This window comes from Myotis myotis, unplaced genomic scaffold, assembly GCF_014108235.1.
Source record: "Myotis myotis isolate mMyoMyo1 unplaced genomic scaffold, mMyoMyo1.p scaffold_m19_p_1, whole genome shotgun sequence".
Classification (NCBI taxonomy): Eukaryota; Metazoa; Chordata; class Mammalia; order Chiroptera; family Vespertilionidae; genus Myotis; species Myotis myotis.
In genome coordinates this window covers 50891886-50919413 of record NW_023416313.1, presented here as the reverse complement: position 1 = coordinate 50919413, position 27528 = coordinate 50891886, and the positions used below count along the sequence as shown (strand labels likewise).

At 40.7% G+C, this 27528-nt stretch overlaps 1 protein-coding gene across 4 annotated transcripts in view; it reads right to left on the bottom strand.

Annotated features, from left to right (window-relative positions):
* Positions 1–27528, bottom strand: part of FRAS1 (Fraser extracellular matrix complex subunit 1) — a 447336-nt gene that overhangs the window by 242316 nt on the left and 177492 nt on the right. For all 4 annotated transcript variants that reach the window (XR_004972271.1, XM_036337385.1, XM_036337380.1 and 1 more), the window contains exons 5-14: positions 24613–24772; positions 22767–22900; positions 15424–15507; positions 13393–13494; positions 12909–13100; positions 7423–7512; positions 5300–5335; positions 3311–3458; positions 1723–1866; positions 266–400 (exon numbers count right to left, since the gene is read on the bottom strand). Coding sequence is in view for 3 of the 4 variants with exons in the window: in XM_036337385.1 (XP_036193278.1) it covers positions 266–400; positions 1723–1866; positions 3311–3458; positions 5300–5335; positions 7423–7512; positions 12909–13100; positions 13393–13494; positions 15424–15507; positions 22767–22900; positions 24613–24772 (1225 nt within the window). In the remaining variant the exon portion in view is untranslated. The remainder of the gene's footprint in view (positions 1–265; positions 401–1722; positions 1867–3310; positions 3459–5299; positions 5336–7422; positions 7513–12908; positions 13101–13392; positions 13495–15423; positions 15508–22766; positions 22901–24612; positions 24773–27528) is intronic.

The following is a 27528-nucleotide window of genomic DNA, read 5'->3' as shown; positions in this document are numbered from 1 at the left end:
GCATGGGGCTAATTACTGTCCCAGTGCCCCCAAATATGTGCAGAAAGACTTAGAAAAATTACATCACATATGCACAGCACTAAAGCACTAATGAGGTTATAAAAACAACATACGCCCTCTCTCTGATCCACTGTTCTCATCCCATCAGGAGTCCGTTCAGAATTTCTTGGAAGCTACTTACAGCTCCTAGTGACCCCAGATGGCTTAGGAGTAGGGAGTGGTTTTCTCAGTGGCCCAGCCAGCTGTTGGCCTGGCCAGTGGGTACCTGCACAGGAGTGGCGATCTTGGTAGAAGCCATCCCCGCAGGTGGACACACACTGCCCGTGCTGCATCAGCAGGGGCGGCTGGCAGGAGGAGCACTCCAGGCCACTGGAACACGTGGAGCACTGAGGCTGGCAGGCTGCTCCGGATGGGGTTGGGAGAAAGAAAAGGGAAGCTCTGATTAGCTCAAAGACACCACTGCAGCATCATTTCCTGCACAGCTCAACTCTGAGGCTCTGGGGTCACAGGGAATAAATAAGCAAAAAAAAAAAAAAAAAAATCTTACCCTTCCATCATAGAGCACCTATTTCATGCCAAGCACTGTACAAAGTGCTTTAATATACAAATGCATTTCATCTTTATGACAACCATATGGGATAGATACTATTAATCCCCATTTTACAGATGAGGAACAAACTCACAGAGGTTAAGGAGCTTGACCAAGGACACATGAAACTGGCATTTGAAGCCAGGCAGTTAGGTTCAGGGGTCTGAGTTATTTTCTTTTTATCCACTAGTCCCCAATATCTTTCTCACTCAACTATTTCACAAAAATACCCCTGGACTCTTTCCCTTCACAACCTATGGCAGAGATATAAATAAATTTCAAACAGTCTGAAGACTATAAATCAGGAGAGAAAGTAGGAGTAAATGAATAATCGCAAAAATAATAAAAACGGTTAACCTATATTGATCCATGACTATATCCTAGACACTTCACACATATTGACACACTTAATTTTCACAAGAACCATTTGAGGAAGGCACCAGTGTTACCCCATTTTACAGATGAGAATATTGAGGTACGGAAAGCTTAAATACTCACAGCCAGGGTATGAACCTATACACTCTTAAATTCATAGTTAACGCTATGACTCAGAAATAGAAAAAAAAAGCAACTATGATTTGACCTCAACCATACTAAATTTTCCCAGGTAAGTTCTCCTTTTCACTTCATATAAGAATTCTAAAATACACATGAACACATTCTGGATCCGCTCGTAAGAACCCATGAGAGATGAGCTCTATTACCAATTCCCTGTGTGATGTTGAGAAAGCAGGTTAATTCTCTGTCCGACAGGTTCCACATTTGCAAAATGAAAAAGTTCTAATAAGTGATCTCAAAGGTCCGTGTCAATACTAAAGTTCTATCTTGGATTCACTGCATGTTTTAATAAATGACACCAAGCATCCTGATATTACTATCCTTCAAAAAATGAAAAATCCAGCTATGACTACATAGCAAGCATCTGCCCTCCCTGTCACCTATCTGCCAGTAAGACTAGAAATACCTGTAAAATATTAGAAGAAAGAGACCTGCAGGTAAAGAAGCTGAGTAACCTATGGATGGCTTTATTATCTAATAATGGTTTGGAAGTTGTGCATTTCCTGCATCCAGGACCCCCTCCTTGACAGCAGTCAGCCTCTGTCCACCTCTGGATGCTCTGCTTGGAGCCATACCTAAACAGAGGGCCCCAGCTTGGTAAAATCCTGGGCCGCAGCTGTGCACACACCGTCCATTCCGCAGCAGCTTCGTGGGGTCCTGGCAGAGGACACAGTGGTCTGGAGATTGAGAGCAGGTCAAGCAGTCTGGGTGGCAGTAAACTGCAATCAAAGATACAGAAGAAGAAAACTCAGTAAAGACCATCTAATTTATTTCTCTTACATCATCCCCAAAAAAGAGCTGTATGGAATATGAAGAAGAGAAAACTCTGGGACTTAAGTAGGAAAAAAGCTCCCAAATAGAAAAAAAATTATTTTAATGCAAGATTTCCTAAAATCCCTCCTTATCTGAAATGACATCACTGTCTCCTATAGCTTCAAATTAAAGATGCTAAAAACATTACCAAACCAGCCTATTAATGCTTCTACCTGCAGGAATTCCTCTTAAGACAGGAATGGCTAGCTCTACAATATATGATTTAAACAGATCCGATAATTTATGAGTTTTCAGATGTTCTTAAGCTTTGATGTGCATAAAACGTTAAGACATAAAACCGATATATATTTTTTTAAATCGTATTTTTTTAAAAAAGAAATACAGTCAGTTTTCTTCTTTTTCTCTAAAATGTCAAATATCATTCCTCGTAACTGGGATTATCACTGAATTTAACGGTAATTGTCAGCAAAGAATTTCCTTCAGGCATTAAAGTTGTCAAGGACATGATTTTCAAGGTATGCTACATTATCGTGGGCTAAATGTTTGCTTTGGAAAGCCCAGAGAGCCGCTTTGGCGAAGGTAATGTAATTAAAACATAAAGTTGCTTTGCTCTTCTCATAATACACTCTTCACGAAACACTGTGATTAGCCAAAATAAGTTGAGTACTACAACTGCCAATATGAAAAGCTGCAACCCATGGATGAAAACAATTAATTATGAAATATGAATGGAAGAAAATGCCACTTCTCTGAGAGACAAAGCTCATAGGCAAATTACTGCTCAGCCAGAGTAACCCCAGTGCTTGCCAACAATTATTAACTGGAACTAATTCCACCCCAGGTGATTTGAAAGCAGAGTTGCAGAACAAGTAGGTAAAAATGTCTTTTGGAAGAAATTAATGAGTCTTTAAACTTCAAAAACCCTTTTGAGAATTGCAAAAGAAACCATCTGTTTAATAGCTCACCTTTAAAAAAAAATGGACATCCATAACAAACTTTCAGCAATTGTCCTTATAGCTTAAAAATAGAAACAGTCCTACCAAATAGTTGCCATTACAAGTTTTCAAAAATTATGTTATTTGATTTTTCACAATAACTTTGTGAGGTAGATAAAGCACATTTTATTGACAAGAAAATTAAGATTTAGAGATGGTCAATGACTTGGCCAGGGGTCATATACTCATCATCCGTTGAATTTGGCAAATACCTGGACAAAGATGAATTAACATCATTTGTTAGAAAAATTAGGAAGGAAAAAACAAAAAAAAACCAACAGAGTAAATGGGTGGTTTGGGAAAAAAAAAAAAAACAAGGGCAGGGGGAGAGGATCTCTGAGTTTTTTTGACAGCAGAAAACATCTCAGTAGAAATAAATTAGATATGGACCCACCTGCCGTGCATTCTGGGCAGCACTGTCCCTTCACCACCTGGGCTAGTGTAGCCACTGGACACGGTGGACATGAGGGCTCATAGCAAGTTACCTGAGCCCCCCGGCACTCACACAGCTTGCAAGGGCCATCCTCCCACTTCTCTCCCTCCTACATGAGACAAGAAAGGTGTTGTTAGCAGAGTGCAGAGATTTTGAAGACAGTTTGCTGATGGAGAATTTATCATTTCCATATGGGACAAAGTGAAGGCTCCTGATCAGTACCATGTCAAACCTAACTCTGAAATAGGACATTAGTAGAGGTGTCTTAAATTTAAAAGGACAGTATTTCTAATTCTTTGTTTTTATTGGGTTATTTTAATATAGAACCCAGGCAGAGAGATACTTTGTGAAAGCATTCTGGGGCTCCCACAATAAGTAAGAAGCATAGGGCACTTGTTTCCCATCCCATCTCACAGAGAAAACACCAGAGGGGTTTACTCAGTACCTAGTGATTAGCAGATACATTACCTGCAATTTTTATAATAACTATAAGAAGCTGGTGGAAGCCCTGAATTTCCTTATGGTTGCTATGGTAAGAGTAACAGTAGTGTCATTGTATTCTTAGTGAAACTTCTGGCAGGTATCTTTTTAAAAAATATATATTTTATTGATTTTTTTGCAGAGAGGAAGGGAGAGGGATAGTTAGAAACATCAATCAGCTGCCTCCTGCACACCCCCTACTGGGGATGTGCCCGCAACCCAGGTACATGCTCTTGACCAGAATCGAACCTGGGACCCTTCAGTCCGCAGGTTGACGCTCTATCCACTGAGCCAAACTGGTTAGGGCCTGGCAGGTACCTTTTTAGTGGGCTGTAGATGTGCCATGGGCAGCTTTACACTAACATATTTTTTCCCGCCCTAACTGGTTTGGCTCAGCGGATAGAGCGTCAGCCTGAGGACTGAAGGGTCCCAGGTTCGATTCCGGTCAAGAGCATGTACCTGGGTTGCGGGCACATCCCCAGTAGGGGGCGTGCAAGAGGCAGCTGAGTTGATGTTTCTCTCTCATCAATGTTTCTAACTCTGTATCCCTCTCCCTTCCTCTCTGTAAAAAATCAATAAAATAAATATATTTTAAAATATTTTTTCCCACCAAGCAAATTGTGGTAATAAACATTAGTACTTTGACAGAGAATCTACTGTGAATTATAAAGAGTATTTATTTATTTATTTATTGCTTGCTATCCCACTTGCCCAAAATATAGGAAAGAGACAAAGGTTCCCACCAGAAGGTTTTGGGGGTGATGAAGGAGGTAGAACAGGTAATAGGAGAACATATTTTAAGACAAAGATTTGATAAAATATTTATTAAGCCAAACCATGTTAAAATTCCAATGTGGCAGTATTTAGCAACAATGAATGACAATATTACAAAAATGAGCGAGATTATCTTGAGAAAGCAGAAATGCTTTTCTTCCATTTCAAGGCAGACCAGATTCCATAACCTCCAACAGTGTAAGGTTGCTCGGGTGAACAAACATGCTTACATTTTCCCTTAAAAAGAAGCCATACAACACTGTCCTGCAAACACTACAGAGAGAGTGAACACGTGGTATTGCTTGGAGAGTGAACACTCTCAAGACCCAAAAGCTCTCTCTTGAATGCTTTGCAGTACATGAAATTGCACTAATGGCTAAACTGAGCCATTTTAGGCCAGAAAATTCAGGAGGAGAAAATCATCACAAGAATGGAAAAGGATCTATGTAGGAGCTTGTAGTTGAAGTATTAATTACCAATGGGGGGTGGGGGGTGGGGGGGGCAAGCTAAAGAAAGGAGGAAAAGTTCAAAGAATCAAAGTCTTAGTTATTGTTAAGGTTCTTAATCTGAGGCCGTGGCCATCAAACATGACTGCTACAAATCCTAAGGCAGTAAGGTTCCACAGAACAGTTTATGCAGATCATTGCTTAAAACAATTTTATAAGTGTCTACATAAAGTTAAAAATCTATACTTACTGGAATATGTTTAACTTCACTCGCATTTGAGGACATCTAGGGACAAAGAGAAATGTTTCTATTATACCACTCAAAACACCATTAGGCTGATCTACCTGTTTTTTCATTAGAAACTATCCATCTTCCCCCAAGTGACATGCAACACCATTCGTCAGTTATGAATAGGAATAAAATCTATCTTTATATAAAAAAAGAAAAGCATAGCAATATGAGGTGAAGAAAAGAAGCCCAGGAAATATTTTTAAATTCTCATTCTCACTTTGTGTTTGAGCATTTGGCTTCCATTCCCCTCAATGGGAAGGACTTCACAGTCAAGAGAGCTAACTTTGTAAGAACCTCCTGAATCTTGCGCAGAACTAGAAAGAGCATTAAGGGGATTTGCGCTTATTTAAAATAATTTAAAATTTATTTTAATTCCACTGAGCTTAATTGACCTCCAAAAATGAGCAGAAAAATTAATACTATGATTGAGAAAATACAGATTCAACATTTATAGGGAACCTTTAACCTCTTAAATTCTTAAGAAACAAGAATGACTGAACTATGAAACACCACTATTAAACAATGCCAACAACATAATAACAATAATATCCTTTTAAAGCTGTTTTGTGTGTGCCAGGCATTGTTCTAAGTGCTTTATACATATCATCTCAATAGACCCATGAGGTAGTACCATTTTTATCCCTACTTTACAGCTGAGTATTATTACATAATTTGCCCAAGATCACAGTATGTGGCAAAGTAGGGATCTCAACCTAGTGCCTGCACATTAACCCTACACATTACTGCCTCCTCAACACATACAGAACACTGGCAGGTGGATAGATGCAATCTACCCAGATCACAGAGAAAAAGTATATAGGAATCAGTTCACAAATCAAAGTACCTAATCCTAATTCTTATCATCCTCTTCTGATTGGTCAATGAAGCAGTTGTACTTATGATCAACGGGCAGGTTTTTTAAGAACACGGTGAACTTATTAACATTCCACAACCTCATGTGAAAAATATGGGCTACATGAATAGAATACATTTGAAAAGATTAAGATAAATATTTTTTTTCCTTTGGCTACACAGTAGAAAAGTACAGATATAGGGAGAAATAAAACCTTAGCAAATAGAATTTCAAAACATCCAATCCATCAAAATTTTTTCGATCCTCTCTGCAAAATAAACCCAGGGTTTGGTCACTTTTCACCACTTCCTCCCTAGGCCAAGACGCCATCACCCTTTCTCTGGACTATGGCAAAACCTTTGAACTGAACCACCTACTTCTAATCTCATCCCGTCTGTCCCTTGCCCAAGTAGCAGCCCAAATGATCCTCTCACAAGTAATCCAGATCCCAGGCACTGCTCTGCTTAGCACTGCCCAGCAGCTGCCATCTGCATCAGGGTAAACACATCTTTATCATTGCATCCAGGCAACTACTGAATCTCATCTCCAACTCCTTTCCCCTCAGTCACTTGGTGTCAGCCATACTCACTTTTAAAAATATATATATTTGTATTGATTTCAGAGAAGAAGGGAGAGGGAGAGATAGATAGAAACATCAATGATGAGAGAGCATCATTGATCAGCTGCCTCCTGCACCCCCCACACTGGGCATGGAGCCTGCAACCCTGACCAGAATCAAACGGTGACCTTCTGGTTCTTAGGTTGACACTCACTGAGCCACACCAGTCGGGCTGCAATACTCTTGGGGTTTCTTGAACGTGCCAAACACATTTCTGCTTCAGGCTTTTTCAATTGCTGAGAAATTATGCTCAAATTTCTCTGCCTGAGAGACTTCCCCGACCACCTTATGTAAAAGAGTACATAAGGTGCCTCCATCCCAGGTACTCCCTAGTCCATTAAGCTGCTTTATACTCTAGGCAGGACTTTGTCCTCTGTGTCCCCACACTACAATGTAAGCTCCATGAGAATATGGACTGTACCTACTATATCTGCATCTGCATCCCCAGTACCTGTCACATAGTAGGTCCACAATCATATTTGTTGAACAAATGAATAGGTGAAAGAAATGAGGAGTTAATACCCCCTCACTAAATTAATTTTGAATTATTAGTTCTTTTTTTTGAATTATTAGTTCTTATTAGCCTTTAGTTATTTGCCCAATACTCACAAATTCTGCATTTTCTTCATAAACACAATAGCCACTCCTTGAAATGCATTCAGGACAGCATTTTCCATCTAAGTGAATTAATTCTTCACCCTGTAGAAGTAAGGGTTGCAGAGAGACTTATCAAATTAACATCCCCAGGTAGCAATGTTAAATTTCGAAGCAGCTGGATTCCCTGACTGGAATGAAAAACGTTGAGCGCTCTCTTGCGCCTTGGCCCAGGACTCATTGAATCCCCCCCGCCCCCCAACCACCACCACCACCACCACCACCGCAGCACTGTCTTCCTACAGAAAGTCTGCTCAGTATAGTCACTAGTCATCCCCAAAACCTTTTTCTTCCCAGTTCTGGTGATACTTGTGCACAGATCCCTAAATAATTTCCTACCCAGGATCAGGAGCTCACATGAATAACAAGAATGACCAAGGTTAATGTTACAGTCTTGGAAAGTTATGAGTTTCAGAAAAGGATCAGGCTTTCTTCAATACACAAGGTTTGAACTTGTGGTTGGTTTCATTTACAGCTCAAGTCAAACCAATGTTTTCCCTTGAAAACAAAACCAGACATGTTCCTTTGTGCACAGATGTAGTCTCAGGCATAAGTTAAACATAGAACAATGGCTATTCAATATTCTGAAACTGTTATCTAACTTACATAATCACTATTTTTAAAAATTATGAGGAAGGAAAGAAATGCCACACTAGGAAAGTAGATGTTTAACTTTCAAATTGTTATTATTTTAACTTCCCAATATCAGCAATTTCAAAATTTTTGTTTTTAATTACAAAATAATAATAAATAGTATAAAAATTAAATAATTCTGAATTTTGTAATTTAGAAAGTATAATTCCACGGGAGCTTTACCTCTCAGGGAATCTCCGGTTAAAAATACAATCTCCATTTACAATTTTTTGTATGCATACACTAATATCTAATGTCTATGAGCTAAAAAGTATTCTTGAAAGCACTTTTCACTTTGTAAAGATATATTTATTTTCTAAAAAATGGTGATGTCTCTTTAAATGAAGACATTATTTCATTTGGGAACTATATTATATCTAAAGTGTAGAAAGAGACCCACCTCAGAATAAGGGACTCACACAAACTGAAAGTGAAGGGATGGAAAAATATCTTTCGGGCAACTGAAAATGAAAAAGAGCTGGGGTAGCAATACTAATATCGGACAAAATAGACCTCAAAGTGAAGGCCATAACAAGAGATAAGGAAGGCCACTTCATAATACTAAAGGGATCGATAAAACAAAAGGATATAACCCTGATAAACATATATGCACCCAATGCAGGAGCACCCAAATAAATAAAAAAACTCCTGGAAGATAACAAGAGAGAGATCGACAATGATACAATCATAGTAGGGGACTTTAATACATCACTGACATCACTGGATAAATCCTCTAGATAAAAAAATCAGAAAAAAAAATAAAGTGTAGAAACCATGTTAGGCAAAAAATTAAATCATGTAAGATAGCTTAAACAGAATAATCACAATGATATTATATGTTTAAAACACTGTGCATGAAAGAAAAATATAAAAACAGCATTGGTTGCTTTGAATTGTAGCATTATGAATAGATTTTAAAGTCTCTTCCACTTTTCTTGTCTTCAATTTCCTAAAATGAAAACGTATTATTTTAATGAAGGAAAACATAAACATTTTAAAGAAGCAAACAAACAAACAAAAAACACCACACACATGAACTTTTTAGTGTCTAAGAAGTTATGTCAATAAGAAGGGAGTTCTATAGATCGATGCCTATCAAAATCTAATGCCAAATCAGAGGCCAATGGGTGCTACAGAGAGCAGGCTATTTACATATAAATTGTTTTGCAGAAATGTGACAAATGAGCTAGTAGTGAAGGCATAACCCAGAAACATGGTAAAATTTGATTTGAAAGCGTAAAAAGGGCTTTATAGGCATGTAATCTACGTTGCTTAAAACAATGTTTTGAAACAAGACAGAGTATGTGTACTTCTATTAAAGACAAAATGCATGAGATTCTTGAGTGCCCACTACAATACAGAGACAACACTGAAGATGGAGCCTGCATCACCCCAACAAAGCAAAGAAGGTGGCAGTTCTGAGTTTTCCTTTGCTCCTGTAAATAACAGCAAGCCCTGCTCCCGGGCAGCAAGGATTCGGTTTTGGTGAGGTGGTTAGTTCTAAATAGATTTGTTATTTATAGAAGCCTGAATGCCCCAAACTGTGTCAGTTCACTGCGGTGGGGAACTCACTCCAATTAGCTTTTGACTTTTGCTTGGAGAAAAATTGCTTTGTGAAACAAAACTAATTCTTTTTCTTTTGAGAAGATTCTGCTGCATGGGCCAAATGAATTCTGCTCACCCCTCCCCACTGAATCACACCTATATCCACCCACCAGACAAAATCTCCACACACCTGCCCACTGGGAAAGGAAACACTCTTCTGAGAGGCTTTTCCTCTACTGGAGAAGGGAAAGGCACCTCACTTTTATGACATGCCTACCCCCTCCCATGCACTTTGCTACAATCACCCATCAATCGCCCCATAAGTTTATGTCTCATATACAGGGTGGGGCAAAGAAGGCTTACAGTTGTTCACTTGGAAAATAATATAATGATTAATAAACATAATACAATAATAAACTCTGTTTCACGTATTCACAACTACAAACCTACTTTGTCCACCCCTGTATGCATGAATGCTAGATCCCTTAAAAAAAAAGGTAATTTGACTTTTTTATCTGAATTCATCTTTAAAGATAACACAAAATATAGGAAAATGAAAATCATTGTATTGTGCTATTCTACTGTTGATTTATGTTCCTACGTCTAGGAATTTGGTTTTACTATGTCAAAGACAAGGGTCATACCATGTTCCCCTTTTTTTGTTGTTGTTTTGTTAATCCTTACCAGAAGATATTTTTTCCATTGATTTTTAGAGAGAATGGGAGGGAAAGAGGAGAGAGAGAGGCACATCGATTGGTTGCCTCCTTCATGTACCCCCACAGGGGCCAGGGATTGAACCTGCAACCCAGGTACATTCCCTTTGGCCAGGAATCAAACCTGAGATCCTTCAGTGTGTGGGCCAATGCTCTAACCACTGAGCAACACCCGCCAGGGAACCATGTTCTCCTTTTTGAAGAAGAGTTGTGTGCTGATTTCAATGCTCTTCAGAATACTGCTGTTGATAACCAGTGAAATAATCATTACAATTGTGAAGCTGCACAATTTGCTTCCTCATCTTTGTGGATGTGCAAACACTTAGACTTAATCCACCCTTGCTATCCAAGATTAGAAATCTAATGACCTTGATATTCTAGAAAAGGCAGCAAGTAGGTGAGAATTGAATAAAAATACCAGTAGCATATTTTCACTGCTCCCTTGGGCAGACATAATCATTTTCTGCAGGTGTTCCTAATGCATTTAATTTATACTTCCATAATTGTTAGTGTCAGCACAGATTATAATTTCTGTCTATGTATCTGACTTCCCCAAAGGTTAGGAACTCTTAGATGAGAATATGTCTTGTTCATCCTTCTATATCCAACTAAACAGAAGTTGGGAAGTTAGTATGTCCAAGCTTTTCCAAGGTCATTAACCATACTACCAAGGTTAACATGCCCAGGTTTACACAAGGTCATTAACCAAGGTCATTATTTACAGATGTACAGCATAGAAAGAAGGCTAAGCAATATTCTTTGTAAGATTCGATTTTAGTTAAAATTTCACTTATTTTTTTTAAATATATTTTTATTTATTTCAGAGAGAAAGGGAGAGGGAGAGATAGAAACATCAATGATAAGAGAGAATCATTAATGGGCTGCTTCCTGCATGCCCCCTACTGGGGATCAAGCCCACAACCCGGGCATATGCCTGGGAATCAAACCATGACCTCCTGGTTCATAGGTCGATGCTCAACCACTGAGCCACTCTGGTCAGGCAAATTTCACTTCTGATAGTGTTTCCAGTTTAGAACCCTGCGCCTTAAATGAAATTTAGGAACATGGAAGTAATGTGGAAAAAAGCACCTGAAGAAATAGGAGAGAAGATGAGGTGGGGATGGGAGATGAAAGTGGAAAGAGATGAGGTAGTGCTATTGAAGACTACCGAGGCCCTCTCCACTTACATCCGTAGTTGCTCCTCATTTTCCCTAAAAACAGAGACCTGGCTTAAGCTGCCACATGTAGGTGTCACAGGAAGCACTTGGAAACTCCCCAACATTGGGGGTAATAGGTCAAATGATTTTCTCTGAGAGCGACTCCTTGTTCAAACAAAATAGATGGCAGAAGGACTCACCCGACCAGGATCATGTCTTCCATGTTTTCCATAAACCCAAAGATCTGAGACAAATTAAAACCTTGGGAAATAACCCAGCATCCTCTGGGCAGACTGCCGAGGCCAGGAAGCCCTGCCTCAGCCCGAGAGAGGGAGAAAGACAAGGGCCCTGATTAGGGTTTTTCTCATCTTCATCCAACCATTCTGACGCCCTGACATAATCAAGGAGAAGAAATGAAAAGGTGTTGGGGGGGGGGGGGGAGTAAATCTGCAAGGAGCAAGACCTGCTTTACTTAAACATGTCTCAGGTCTGCCAGGACTCCGACGTAGGAGGCAAATGAAAAATAACCTTGTCAAGGCAGGCTTGTTTGCAAGGTCGTTCCTCCTTAGGCTCAGTGTGAGGAGGAGCTGAGACGTGGGGAGGAAGAATTAGAAAGAAAAATATCTTTACAGACACCCAGTGCCTCTGATCCCCGGAGTTTCCCTCTTCTGTTCAAGTTCACAACCCCACAGGGAACTGGTGGGGCGGAAGGGAGTGGTAGGGGAGAAAGAGGCAACTTTAAAAGCAATTTGTTTTGCAGTGGGTAAAAATTGAGTTCAAAGAGAGAGAGAAAAAAAGCAATTTCCCTACAATATACTATAGTGCAAACAGGGGCTACTTTGTGAGAGGCTTCTAGAAATTCAGCAGACAGCAGAAATTAAAAGAGGTCAAGGGAGTTAATTACTCTTGAGTCCCCCCACCCCCTACTTAGAACAAAAACATAAAAACATTTTATTCTCTTTCCTGGGCACCAGGAGAAGCCCCTTGGTGCTGGCCCTCCTCTCTGAGTAACCGCTGCCAGTGGGCCTGCAGCAGAAGCTGAGCCTGGAGCCCCCGAGGGCCTCTGTCTCGCAAGCACAGCCAGCTGGGCAGGCACCAGCAATGAGGTCAGCTGCACTGGTGGAGAGGCTCATGGCCACATCGTGTCCTTCCCTTCCTGTGTCTGTCCCTCTGACCAGATGCCCTGAGCGCTGAAGGCTCCAGGGGACTGTTCCGAGCCTGTCTGAGCAAACAGGGACATTTACTTTAAACCACAGCATCCTCGTGCTAGAAGCAGTCCACCTGCTGGTCGGGTGGACCCCTCTGCTACCAACAAGTAGGGAACCGGGGAGGGACCCCCTATCCCATCTGAGAGCGCTCTCACAGTCCAGGTGGAAATGCCCTTGCTTCTTACCTGGGCACACTCCACCCTGGCACACTCTCCGGTGTGGCAGGTCACTCGGCCGCGGTCACACATGCAGAACTCACAGGCCGAGCCCTGCCACATCTCATCCTGGTACCGCACACTCCCGTGGTGGGAGCAGCTTCCGGCAGGAGACACACATTCCTCACAGCACTCCCCATGGCGCTGAGCCCTTCTCTGACCCTGAGGAAACAGGAAGAAGGGGGGGAAGGAGGGTGCTCAGGAGACATCCCAGCCAGAGGGACAGGAGGCCATGTCGACCCACCACCCTCTCTTCTTCCCCCACCTCACCCAGACCGGCAAGTCCCCCTCCCCTCAGCCCTCCTTCCTGGAAGCAGACCTTTCATACCTTTATCTGATATACTAAACATTATAAACTTTTGATTGCCCCCAAGGACACACTGAACTAAGAAACCCATGTCTGAAGTGGCCCAGAATAAAACTTTGAAAGTCACGCTACACGCTCTCTCGGTACCTTTTCACATCTTAGAGGGGGGCAGGCTTGCGTGTGGCACCGGACCTCGCCCCGGTCACATAGGCAGGTGGTGCAGGCGTTTTCACTCCACTTTTCACCATGCTGAGTAAAGAAGCCAGTCAGAGAAAGATAAATATCACATGACCTCACTCATTTGTGGAATATAATGAACAACATAAACTGATGAACAAAAACAGATCCAGAGACAGAGAAGCATCGATCAGACTGTCAAACCTCAGAGGGAAGGTAGGGGAGGGTGGGGATAAGGGGGAAAGAGATCAACCAAAGGACTTATATGCATGCATATAAGCCTAACCAATGGACACAGACAACAGGGGGGTGAGGGCATGAGTGGGCAGGGGGCAATGGGGGATAAGGACACATATGTAATACCTCAATCAATAAAGAAATTTTAAAAAGAGAAAAAGAAAAAAAAATTTTAAAAAGAAGAAAGGGGAAAATCCAATGTCATGTATATCAAGTAGAAACACAGGCGCGTACGACAAATGATTTTTTATTTCAATTTAATGGAGCCAATCTGAATGTACTCGTGAGAAATGATATCATTTAGGTAGCAATAGCCTCTCAGAATAAAATCAATAAGTGTCCAGAGGGAACCCTGGATTAACTGTCATTCCATTCTCTTCATCCCACAGATGTGTTGAGGGCCTGCCCCATGCCAGGCACACAGAGGACACATAGAGTCCGTTTGTTGGCTAGTCAATGGTCATTCGTTAGTTCTTCTTCTTTGTCAGGCAACCCAGCTCTCTCTGCCACATATTTCTTTTCCCAGCTTCCCCTATAGCAGGACCGAGGGGACCGATGGGAAGTTTGCTAGAGAGGCAGAGGTCAAGAAGACTTGTCTCCCCATGAAGAAAAGGACACTCCTTTCTTCCGCCAGCCTTTAGTGATGGTTATGTGAGGGTAAGCTGCCTGGGGCCGAGGCCATGCTGGGGACTGGAGGAGACAGGACAGAGGGCAAATGCTACATACTGAGTATGGCAGGGTGGGAAGATCAAAAGAGCTTAGATCCTTGACGACATCCCTGAGACCCGAACTGAGCAACCCTGCAACTGCCCTACCTCTGAACTTCCTGTTACATGAGACAATATATGTTTTCATTTTAGCTACTTTTAGAGGAGTGTTTCTGTTCCTTGCAACCAAAAACCTCATAACAGACACAGAGGCTATTTCTTCCATGAGAAATTAATCTAGCACATATATGGCTACTGTACCGGGCAACACAGATCTAGTGTACCCAAAAATCCTTTCCCCATTAGTTATTTGCATTCATATTTCATGTGATCCACCTATAATTTGTGACACCACCCTCAAATTCTCTACTGAGAGTCATAATCCCAATATCTGTTTAATCTTCCTTAGAGTAGTTGACAAGCAAGAGAAGTAGTTGAGTTCACTCTTAATATGTTCTTTGCTTTTGAATAATGTAACCTCCTTTTGGCTCATTTGGGCACTCCTAAGACAGAATATTCATTGATTTATTCCCTCGGTTGGACTGGTTTTTACTTGAAGCCTACTATCTATTAGGCAGCTATCCAGACTGCCCAATAGTACTTTGAAGTTTAGAGGATCCACTACCACCAACCCCCTGCCTCCCTTCCCTCTCTCACCTACCACCCCCAGCCCCCCCCACCCCCCTCAGTGTAAGGTAAGGGGGCATTATCTCTAAATATCAGTACATAAAATCCAACCAAAGCAGACAACCTAAGTGTAAACTGATAGTGACCAATGACAGTCCTTTTTTCTCTTCAAGACGTATGAACAGTAAGTTCGCCAAGGTTCATGAGCTGGGGGCTGCTTGCCAGCACATTCCTTTATATTTCTAATTCCCTCCCATTTAATTTTTTTATAAAGGCTTTCCATGTAGAGAAGAAAAAAGATGCTTATGTACTGAGTTACTAATCCTGGCAGAGTCAGACATGAGGGCAGGAGGTACAGTGGTTGAAAGAATGGAGGGCAGATGTGTGAAAATGTATGTCAAACACCTGCATGGGGTACAGCAGAGGTTACCTGGTATACTTGGCCAGCAGCAGAGCAGGATCCGGAAGAGCACTGGGGGCAGCATTTTCCAGGAACTCGAACCACAGTTTCATCCTGAATACCCAGAAAAGGATAATCCATCAAAAGGAAGCATTAATAAAATCCATAAAAGTAGGAAAATTTTATTCATAGCCAACTGAAGCATGTGCCTCAAGCATCCATAAACAGCAATTCCTCACATTTGGTATCTATTAGTAACCTAGTGCTTTGATAAAAATTAGCACTTCCAAGGTCAGTGTGACTATTAAGAAGTTTATACATTCATTAAGTCCCAGCCTCTTCTAAAAACAAACAAAAGCACAAATAATAACCTTAACAATAATAATAGTACTTAGTATTTTCCTGGCATTGTTTTAAATGCTTGGCAAGAACCTTCTGAAGTAGATGCTCTTATTGCCACTTTACAAACAAGAAAAGTAAGCACAGAGAGGTTATGTGACTCACCCAAGGTCACACAGCTGACCTGGCAGTAGTAAATGGTCAGTAGTGGAAACTCAGAGCACTAACCATAGCAACACCTAAGAGCACTTACACCCCTGCTGAGTTACCTTTAAATTCAAAGAGAAGGTATCCCTCATAGACTACTTCACTATTTTTTTGCATCTTTATGTGAACCCATACACTTACATATGTGCATTAGGGAGGTCCTTAACATGAAAAGAAAGTAATCTTATCTCTATACATCTGGGAATATGTCAGTACTTATGCACCTTTAACACCCCACCTCAACCCCAGAATATCAACCCATTCTGTCTCCGCTGCCCTAAGAATTTTCACAGCAACAGTCTCCTCCGTAATGCCCAAAAGCCAGCTTCTCACTCTGACTCATCACTACAGTCTTATTGATGGGCAGGAAGATAGACCAATTAAAGGCAGGGGAAGGAGGATTAGAACAAACCAAGTTTCAATGACTACGAAGTGGTAGATCTTATATAGAGAATACCTCATAACAGTTCTCTTCCTTCCCTTATTAGAAGCAGAAAATGAGGTTTTATTACCATGGTTACTCTGGTGTTCATTCTGCAGGGAAAACAAGGTCGGTGTACTGGGGGGAGAGAAGGGGTGGAGCTGCCAAATAACCTTAATTTTTCTTGGAAAATTACAGTCATACTTCAGTCGTTCGTTTACCCCAATTATATATGATGAGTTAGATTAACATGTTGCTATGTAATAGGATCTATTTCAAACACCTGAATCACTGTAATTAAACTGACAACTTTTCTATACTTTAGGTTATTTTATTTCTTTCGATTCTATATGCAAAATATGATGACGATTGATGTTTAACAGAGCCTGTGAAAACTGGATATGGATTGAAATCACTGAGCATTTCTTGACTTCAGAACTCTTTAATGACATTTCAGTGAGGAATAAAATAAAAGTTTATCTGATATCACAGTCTTCAATGTCTTCATTGAAGTAAACAAATGAACTTATACAACGTTAAGTAAACAGGGAACAAATGTCATGATCACAAATCTTGAGAAGAAATTGAGTTAGTATCAATCTATATTCACCAACCTGGACTCAACCCAAGTATAGCAGCAGAGTAAGCAGGAGAGCAGGGGAGGGCGGAGTTGCTGATATGGAGGTTGGTACAGGGAAAATCAAGCTTTCTGATTCTTACTGGCAATACCTAATTATGTAATTTGTTGGCAGAAACAGATGCTTCCTTCACAAATACAGACCAACAAGGGCAGGAAGGAAAAGCATTTCAGGAGAAAATATCCTGGAATGCCAGAGAACTCTGTGATTCAGAGGTGAGATCCAGCTGGGCTGAGGCTTCATGAGCCAGAGGACTGCAGAGGCAAGTAAGAAGGTGAGCAGCGAGGTGGGTCAGAGAAATGGGAACGGCTTTTTAACAAGCCTTTTGTTGCTATCACACACCTGGATCCTATCATTCTGGTCTTCGCAGATTTGCTCTTTCGAATGTACAGTTTAATACAGGGGCCAGAAAGCTACGGGCCTTGAGCCAAATCCAGCCCACCACCTGTTCCGCAAGTTCAGTTTTACTGGAACACAATGACACCCATTCATTTACACAGTGTCCGCAGCACGTTCTGCGGTACAATGGCAGAGCCGAGTAGTTGTTCCAACTGTATGGCACTCAAAGCTGAAATTTTTCACCATCTGCAAAAGTTTGCTAACCCCGGGGCTAATATAGATATTACCCTCAGTTATCACAGGAGTCCAATGAAAATATATATGTATCTGATTAATGTCATTATAACTTTGGTTCAAACTACCATTTAGGGATATATTTTAAATAAAATAAAATATATCCCTAAATAAAAATACTTAAGATAAAGAAGTGTATAGTGTCATAGGCCTAACAGCTCTTGATAAAGTATTTTCCCACTATGACACTTCTGAAGATATAGAAAGAGATAAAACTTCCATCAACAAAAAGTAGAACAGCCAACCTCCTGTCATTGCCAAGAGGAAGTCCCATCGACCAACCATAAGGCATCCTGCGGCCTTCCTTTGGTTTGTAAGCCTAAATAGTCTTCCCAACTCTCTGCCTTCCTATATCAAACACAACACAACCTTCATCCCTCTGGTGTATGGCTGCTGCTGTTTGAGGCAATCAGGGGGCCTCAATACCTTCTTTTCTACATCTATCAGAGCCCGTAAGTTTAAAAAAGAGTGGGGATTATGTGTGTTTGGAGGGTAGAGGGAGTGATAAAAAGCAGGGGTGGGGTGTGGAGGACGCCCCAAATGTAAAACATATAGTTTCTGAGAGAGATGGAAAGAGCCCCTTGCAACAGTTCAAACTGGGGATTATAGTTTTTGTTTCATGCATTCAGAATGTAAGAGGTTTGGACAGTGGGGTTAGGAGAATATTTGATCTCAGTACAATAGAGCTACACTACATGAAACTTGGCAGACCCCTGGGCCAGGAGGACATGCACATTTCTTAGCATCTGGCTAAGGCTCTAAGAAGGGGAATTGGCCAGGGGCAGGCCTCTTATCTTTTCAGCTTTCAAGCAGTGGGTATGGGAAGATTTCTCTTGATCACGGAGGGGTAAACAGAAAGAAAGGAACTTGGGGGGAAAACCTTGAAGAAAAAGTGAAAGGAATGACATTCTAAAGATTCAGAGAAAGAGCAGATTTCTGAACACTACATACTTTAAGATCCAAAAGAAAATATTTAAAAGCAGTTTTGCAACTTTAGTAAGATGTAAGAAAATGCACTCTTTATTAAATACAAGTGGGAAACAATAAAAAAGAATAAGCATTGGGATCAAAAAATAGATGAACCAACAATAGGAGAAAGAAGGAAGAATCAAAAGAAAACTGATGTGAAATCTTCAAATTAAAATCAATACTACAGGTAGTAAATACAAACTCAAGAGGCTCTCTCCATAATGCAGGGGAAAGACAAAGAGTGAAAAATGATGAGAAAGAATATGATTGATAATGAGGGGAAAGATAGGGAGCAATCTAAGAATCATAGGTGTTTCTGGAGGAATAGGGATAACTGGAAAGAATATGATTAATCAGAGCTGTAACCATAGAAAATATTTCAAAAACTAGAATTCAGGCTGAGAGGGCTTACAATATTCTAGGCGAAATATGTGAAAAGACACCTCGCCTAGAAATGTCTGGGAAAATGTTTGAATTATAAAGATTAAAAAAAAAAATCCTGCAAGAATCCAACAGAGTGAAACCACCTAAATAGAATGGAATAGAAAGCAGACAGACCTCCATGGCACTAAATTCCAGAATTCAATAGAAAGAAGACGAAAGGGCTGAGATGGAAAGAGAACATAATCATCCCAAATTTTAGACTCCACTAATTATCTTTTATCAATATAGATAACAAGAAAATGATTCTCAAATACTTAGTGGCTCAAAAAACAACATATCTGAAGATGAAGTTCAGCCTACTCAGATTAATCAATATTGGGAGCGAGGAAAAGATAGTACTAAAACACGGTGGTAACATCATTAGGAACAACTCTGATCAGACCAAAGAGGAAATTTTAATGAGCCCATAAAAAATGTGGCTGGGTTAGAGCTCTTTTCATAAGACATCTGAACAATTGAGAGCAAGCAATTTCAGTATTTACATTCCTCACTAAGGGAACAACTCCTTATTTAAACATAAGACATTTCTCCTTTCAATAGGATTATCACCAACTTCTAAAATGTAATCATAACTAAGCAAACAAAGAAATGTATCCACATTTGCTTATCAAAAAATGGAAATGAGTTTCTGAAAGGAATTTTTAGGGGTGAAATAGGCAGGTTTAGAAAATTTTTAAAAAATAAGGGGTCCCTGGAAAAAAACACAGGACTACAGAGTTGTAAAAGGGTACATTTCCACAAGACAAGGGAACTGAGAGTAGCAAAAGGTACACATTTACAGAATAAAGGGAAGGAAACCCCTCATTCAAAGAAAGAGGAAGGAAAGCTCAGAGGAAACAGAAGAACAATAAGGGAGAAGAAGGTGGGAACCTCCCATACTTCACATGACATTTGAGCTCAGGAGTTGCTATAGTGACCAAATCAAAGGGGACCAATCAGAGGGGATATTGAGGCACAAAAAACTGCAGCCTTTAAAAACTGTAGGAAAAGGGACTCAGTGGGAGTCTGTGCTTACTAGTATTTCTCAATACATTTCCACCTTTGCTATACCACCTTTCCTCCCTGGTTTCATTCTTCCACTCCAGTGGACGAAGAGCCCGGGAAAACTATCCTGCCCAGGGGAACACCACGCATTCCAGTCCAAAGTTCTCGTTTCATTACCAAAAAATTTCTATAAGGGTCTTTTTAAATGATGAAAATATGGAGGATCACTTTCTTTCCTGCTTTTCTGTGTTTGCCAAACTTTCCTTAATGAGTACAAATTATTTTTATAATGAAAAAACCTTATATTAAAATTCAAATTTTTCTAGAGCTCAAGACCTGGAAATACATTTCTTCTACTGAACTTGTGGGTTTTTAAAAAATATTTAATGAGTTAATATATAAAAGAATCATAATCATGCACAATGATGTTAGCAACTATTGCTATTGTGATTATTATTCTATAAATGCCATGAAACCCATCATTTTGGGAGGCAGTATAGCATAATGGCTAAAATTACAAGTCAGGTGTGGTCTGTTGAAGTTGTGATTAGAACTGCCTAAGCTAGAAGTGTGCTGGGCTGTATATCTGGCGCTTCAGCCAGACAGGGGCGCGCTGTGCCCTCTGTTCCTAGAACACACAGATAGGAAGGTACTGACATCAGGCCAGGCCTTGAGATATGGTCTCATCGCCCCTTCCCAGCACACAGGCCTTCTTTCTCAGAAGGCCCGGAAGTCTCATTCCAAATTTGGGAGACAAAGGACTGGAAAAAGCATAAATAAAGAGAGTTTCCTCCATTTTGGGGGCCCAGAATTTGAAAGACACATTTTTTCTCTGGGCCTCCGCGGAATTTAATAATACAATGTAACTCCTGTAGTTTGCGCTGCAGTTCAGCCTCTGCTTCGGCAGGGTGCTGTAACTGTAGTCGCTGGCCAGGTCAATAAATCCTCGCTTGCTGTTAAAGACCTAATTGGAGTCGGTGGTCTTATTCTCGCGAATGTTGGTCCATAACAGAAGCACTGACACTTTCTAACTCTGGTACCTTGAGCAAACTACTTACTTCTCAGTGCCTCAGTTTTATTTACTCTAAAATGGGATAATAAAATTCCTACTTCTTAGGGTTGTTCTGAGGATTAATTAAAGCTCTCAAAACAAATTGTTGGTACATAATAAATGCCCAGCATGTGGTGATGATAGATGGTGGTGGTGATAATGTTTCTATCAAAAGTGCTAATTCTACAGCATCTCTTTACATCATCAGAACACCCAATATTTAATACTGATATTAAATAAAAAATAATTCTAAATAATCTGACAGTTGGTTTTTTTAAAATTATGTCATGACAAAAATGTAGACTTAATAATGCAAGAGGGATTAAAATCAACCTATTTCCAATACTTCAGAATGGTTGCACATCAATTAACTCTAAATCATGCTACCAAATTCCATCTCTTTAAACAATGCAGGCTATATGTGTTTGGAAGCTTCCATTTGAAGCCAGAATTTATATTTAATGGGAAATAGTAATTTCAATTATTACAATATCCAATCCCCTAATACACAGTCCCTGGCTAAGTTTTTAAAGATTTAAAGAAAAGGGTCCCAATGGGGTGTTTCCTCCATCCCTTCTCCCACCTCCTTAATTGCATTGGCGGCAAACTGCTTAATTATCCTTTATTCAGGAGGGGACTGAGACCTGGAATGTGTAAGTCAAAATACCTCAACACTGCAGTGTCCTCTGAATGTAAGATATTGTACATTTCTACCAAGAAGCTCATTTGTAATCTTAAAGCTAGGACAGACTTTGTGATGAATTAAGAGATGTGTCATGAGCGTAGTAGGGTGTAATGTGGGTAATACAATCTAGTCTTTCAATTAGATACATTTTCCTTTTATTTGGCATTTAGTATTTCTTGCCTAATTGCCTTTTGTCTGCCTTTAAAAATATTGCCCAATTGTCACAATATGCCATGTTATTGATTTTGTTTTATTTGACACAAAGTACTGCTCTGTATCAACTGAATGTTGGCTTCCAGCTTTTCCCTAGATCAAAAAAATGAGCTATTTTTTTCACTGGAAGCAAACTCTTTTCGTGGTTATCAGTCAACTGCCAAAAAATCTCCGTAGGAGCCTCTGGAAGAGTAAAAAACTATACAATACCATGTGTACATTTATTTGCAATTAATTTTCTGTTTTAAATTTGTGTGACAATGTTTTGAAAATCAGAGCAGCTTTAAAAGAACAGTAAGATCCCACTATTTTAAACCACCCCAGAGAAGATCCTTTGATAATTTGAAGCATTATCTTATAAGAATTAAATAGTGTACGGCTGAATAATCATGTCTAAAGACACATATATGTCTTCAAAAAGCAGCATATACCTTTGCATTGTCCGACAGTAACAAATCTGATTAATGTTACTGAATTTTCCAGATGTTGAGCTTGACATTTTTGGAACATCTGCAACTGGGGTGGGCAGCTTCCTTTTGTTCACCCTCAAGGCTCAGTTTCATAATGTAACAATCAGCCGAAATGGCTGGTGATTAGACTAACTGTAGCCTCTGAGGGTGAAATCCAGGTCTCAGCAGTGGTCTCCAAAAGTATAAGGGAAACAAACAGCCTTGGCTCCTTGTTCCTGAACTTCCGTGGTGGCCTGACATAATTTCCGAAGGGACTCCAAGTCCTGCGCAGTGAAGTTAACAGCCTGGGAAGGATCCATTCTGAGGCTGTCTTCCTTACCTTATTACAAAACAGAGGCTGACATTGAGCCGCGAAGCACTGGGTGACCCCATTTCTACACATGCATTTGGCACAGGAACTCAGTGGCCAGTCCTCCCCATCCTGAAACACACGGCCTTCGTAGGAACAGGACTCTGGAAGGTCAGAGAAAGAAAAATTACTGGGGCGATTGCACTTGCTGATCCCAGGGCTGATGCATGGGTGTGTGGCCAGTACAATCACATGGGGTCCCATGTTGGGACCCAGTACAAAGAAGGACGCCCCATTCTTAGGGTTTAATGCTTTGCAGTTATTGTACAGAGTTCTTAATAACTCTCCATTTTGTAAGGGAAGTCCAATGAGCATGCACTGGGGTTCAGGGTCTCAGCTGGTGCACAGTCCCACCTCCCACTTCCTCTTTGCCTTTTTGGGATGAGCTCTCCACCTCCTGCTCCAAAACCTGCCGCCCTCCACCACCCGGGGGCCTGGATGTGGTGCCAGGGAAGTACATGTGTCCTAAGCACCAAGTAGCAGGGTGGGATCCTGGGAGCCCATGGAGGACTCTACCCACCCAGCAAGTATCTCCACACCTGAAGGAATATGATATAAAATAGCAAGTTGAAAACAGGACAGGTTGAAAAGTCCACAGAAGGAAAGAAAAAGCATCCCCCGCACCCCTGGCTTTTTGCACAAGGCGCCAGGCACTTTTTCATTTTGCACACCACCCCGCAAATTATGCAGTTGGCCCTGGCTGATCCTCCAGTCTCTCCAGACAAAATGCTTCCAATGAGTCTTTCTCATGGAGGCCAGCAAGAAAGCCTCCTAAAACATGAGCCAGGACCCCACAGACTCACACTGCCCACTCTCCACTCCACCCCTAAACCCTATGGGGTTCAAGCATTTTTATTTGCAGGGTAATTTGACTTAAAGCAGCTGCCAGTCCCTTTCTGGTGAGTGAATCAGAAAGGCACGAGGCAAGCATTCTACTTCCATCATTTCCTCACATGCTATTTAATCCCTGGAATGGTTCTCCAGGAGAAGAGCTGGCCAGAAATGGAATAATTGGGGATCAGAAAGAAACCAGAGGTCTTTTTAAAGGGAAAAGACAAGAAGAGTAGAGCTTCCAGGTGCCATTAAGTAAAAAAAAAAAAAAAGAAAAGAAAGAAAGAAAGAAGGATTAGCTATTACTTGCCAGGAAAGAGCATAATGCAGCCATGACAACAATTCACATTGATTGTGAAGGAAGGGGACATATATCCGTAAATGCAATAAAAGTGGTACTTGGACCAGGAGTGAATTCCAAGGAGAGGGCCTGGCAGTGTGCTGCTGGCCTGCCGAACTGTGCCTTGGTTTGGAGGCAGGCATGATCTCCACAGCGAAGATGCAATAAAGACAGATGAAGTACCTGCTTCCTGCTCTGTGTGTCTTGGAGAAAAATGTTATGCCATCTCAAAGACCAGCCAGCAGAATTAGTGCCAGTGATACCACATTCAGAGAGATTTGTTCGTTCTCCTCTCCGCCAGGAGCCCGGAGGAACTACCTTGGTGTTATGGAATCACATCAAAGGATCTTGTCCCTCCTTCCTTTCCTTCTCAGGAGCTATGAATGCAGAGGGATGCACCTGGCCATGGCAAAATAGGTAAATCAGGGACTTGCAGAATGCTAAGTTTGGGAGGAAGCTTAAAGATTTGTTCCAACCTCACTCTTTGCAACATCCCTTCCTGCCAAGTGCAAGGCTCCGTCTTGTTCCAATAAGAAATGGGGTTGGGAATCTTTGAACCACATTGAACGTGAAAGAGAAGAGTTGGGGTGTCACCGGGTGAACCTCAAAGGCAAAGCGGATCTCTTTTTACAAGCTCATACTCACTCCCAGGGCCCACACAGATGGGGCAGCAGCTTCCTTCAGGGATGAATTCCAGCTCCTGGTGTCCACACAACAGCGGTGGGCATGGTTGGGGACTACATCGGACTTCTCCGTGAGTGCAGGAGCACACACTACACACAGAGGAGGCCCACTCTGTCCCATGCTGAGTGCCGGGGTAGGGGGGGGGGGGCGAGAAAAAGAAGGTTATTGCTAGAATATACGTTTTCATTTGGCCAAACAAAAGCCAACCTTTTTAAATGAAGGATGGAGCCCAGGAAAGATGGAAGAAGGCTCTAAACTTGCAAGATTAAGACCAGGGTTTGCAGTGTCCCAAGTCTAAAAACTAGCTTTTATTTTATTAACCCTAAGATTATATTTGAAATTTTCAGAAAAGCACAAAAAGGAAATAAAAATTACCCAATCCCATCACTTAAAAATTCTATAAAGCCCAGAGTAAAATTCACACACTTACACATACAACTACTTAATATTTTGTAATGATTATATTGTTTTCAATAGCTTTCTCACTTCTTTCTTTCCTTCAGCTCACCTTCCCTCTCTTCCTCCCTCCGTGACCCCTCTCTCCTTCCTCCCAATGACCTCATGGTCCTGGGGAAAGTGTGACAGCCAGCAGGAGGCACCTGCTCCATCCAGTTCTCACACAAACTGCAGAGTCCACTCATTCCCTGTGAGAGTGCCCATCGACACTTAGAGAACGCTCCCAATCCACTTTAGACTGGGATACAGCATTCCCAAAGCTAGCACTGTCTCAGTGATCTAACAGAGCCCTGTTTTGAGTTACCATATGATTTACTGAGTACCCAAAATATCTAAATGGGCCACTCTCAGGTGTGATGCAGAGTAAGAGGAGGTGAACCCTAAATGTAAAAAGCTACAAATATGTTGATTGCTTAGGGAAGTAGCTGTCAAAATATGTTCTCACGGGCAGAATGAAATAATGGTGGCCTTTTATAAGATGTAGGGGAAAAAATTAGCTTAATGAATGAAGTTTTCCTCCTATACGATTTTCTTTAATACTGGAACCTCCTTTCTTTGGCCTCTGTTAATGTAGTATAGACTTCTATTAAAAAAACATCACACATTCCCGGTGCTCAATCACCTAATGTAATCTGGGGATTACAACTGTGTCACTGAGAAGCATAGAAAATGAAGTCCTTTTGCTTCTGCACAAGCCAGCATCCAGCATAATTATTCATCTCTCTCAAACACAAAAGAACTCTGTCTTACCTAAGCAAGTCAGTACCTCTTTATTTGGCAAATGGCTGCAACATTGCAAGCACTGCCCATCTTTCATTTTGGAATTACTAATAACCCGTGCTATTATTGTAGCCATGGTAATAATAGGTAGTCACAGTCATTTAACTATTTGGGAACTAAGCCCTCACCTTCCTGTCCTGAAGGTTTCTGTCCTCTAGGTGGCCTTACTGGGAGCACAGGGGGCAGCAATGCAAGTCATGTGCTAAGTCCAACAAACCAAGGATTTCCTGGGATGCGTACGTGTTCTGGAATCCCAGCTTAGCCCAGACTGCTTTGGGGACTATGGGTCAGTGACTTAATCTTCCTAAATTTCAGTTTCCAGGTAGCTGATTAAAGAGCCAACAAGAGGGGGTGGCAGGTAGAAGATGCTCAATTCTCTCCCCGATTTCCCCAGCATGAGTCCCTGGCCTTCCTCCCCATGTTCACACCGACAGTGCCAGCTGTGGTGGTGGGAATGGACATGCATGCCAAGACCAAGTCCTCTCCCATCAATTTTCACTTCTGCTATAATTAAACACAAAATTTCAAATGTAGTACAGCATACAGATGGGCAAGCCCACAACTTGCTGATAGGCCTAAGCATAAAAGCTAAGCACGACATTTCAAGAGAAAAAATGACAGGTCTGGTGAGATAAAATTTTAAAAGTCTGTCAAAAATACATTCTAAACAAATTTAAAAGGCAATGACAAACTGATTTAAAGACTGAAAATTAAATTAATTAAAACAAAACTGATATCTAAAAGTACTGACAAACAATAGGAAAAATCTCAATGGAAAAAAAAATGGCAATAAGCTTATAGAAGATTCAACTTTCTTAATTGCAAAGAAATAATAATGAAAATAACATTGGATATTATTTAAAATCAGGTAAGGGAAGAGTTAAAATTCACAGTAGTTAGTCCTGGAAGCTGCAGTGGAGGGTGTTTCTCCCACCCACAGCCTTCCTCACTGTAGCATGGGAATAACTCAGCCAGGTGGGGCCTGTGCTCTCTGTGATATCCCCCACTGGGTTTATCATTAGACACAGATGATTGAAAATGCATTTAATAATGACCATAGATGTTACAGCCTCAATACTCAAAACCTTTAGATGCTTTGACCTACTAATTTCACTTTTAAGAAGTTACATGAAAAAAAAAATGATCAATGAAGCACATAAAAGTTTAAATACAAAAAATTCCATTTCACTGTTCTTTATAGTAAAATTAGAAATATTTTAGTGAAAACTGGAAGCTACCCAAATGCCTAATAATAGGAAATCATGTTCTCCAAGAATATGCTAGGTAACTATTTAAACATAATATTATATTTAAAATGCAAGATATAAACTGTGTACACAGTATAATTACAACTATGTAAGCCCTATGTCTCTATCTATCCATCTATCTATCTCAGTATCTACCCATCGACACTGCCACCCCCTCTCCAAAAAACTGAAAGAACAGTAACGGTGGTTTTTAGAGTTTGGGGATTACTAGTGGTTTTTTTCCTCTGCTTTTGTATGCTTTTCTATTTTCTAAATTTTCATCAATAAACATTTTTACTTTTGTCATCAGAGAGCAAATTACTGTTTAAAATATATAATGAATCATTTATATATCTTAAGTAAAGTAAAATTTGAAGGCTGCATATAAAACAAC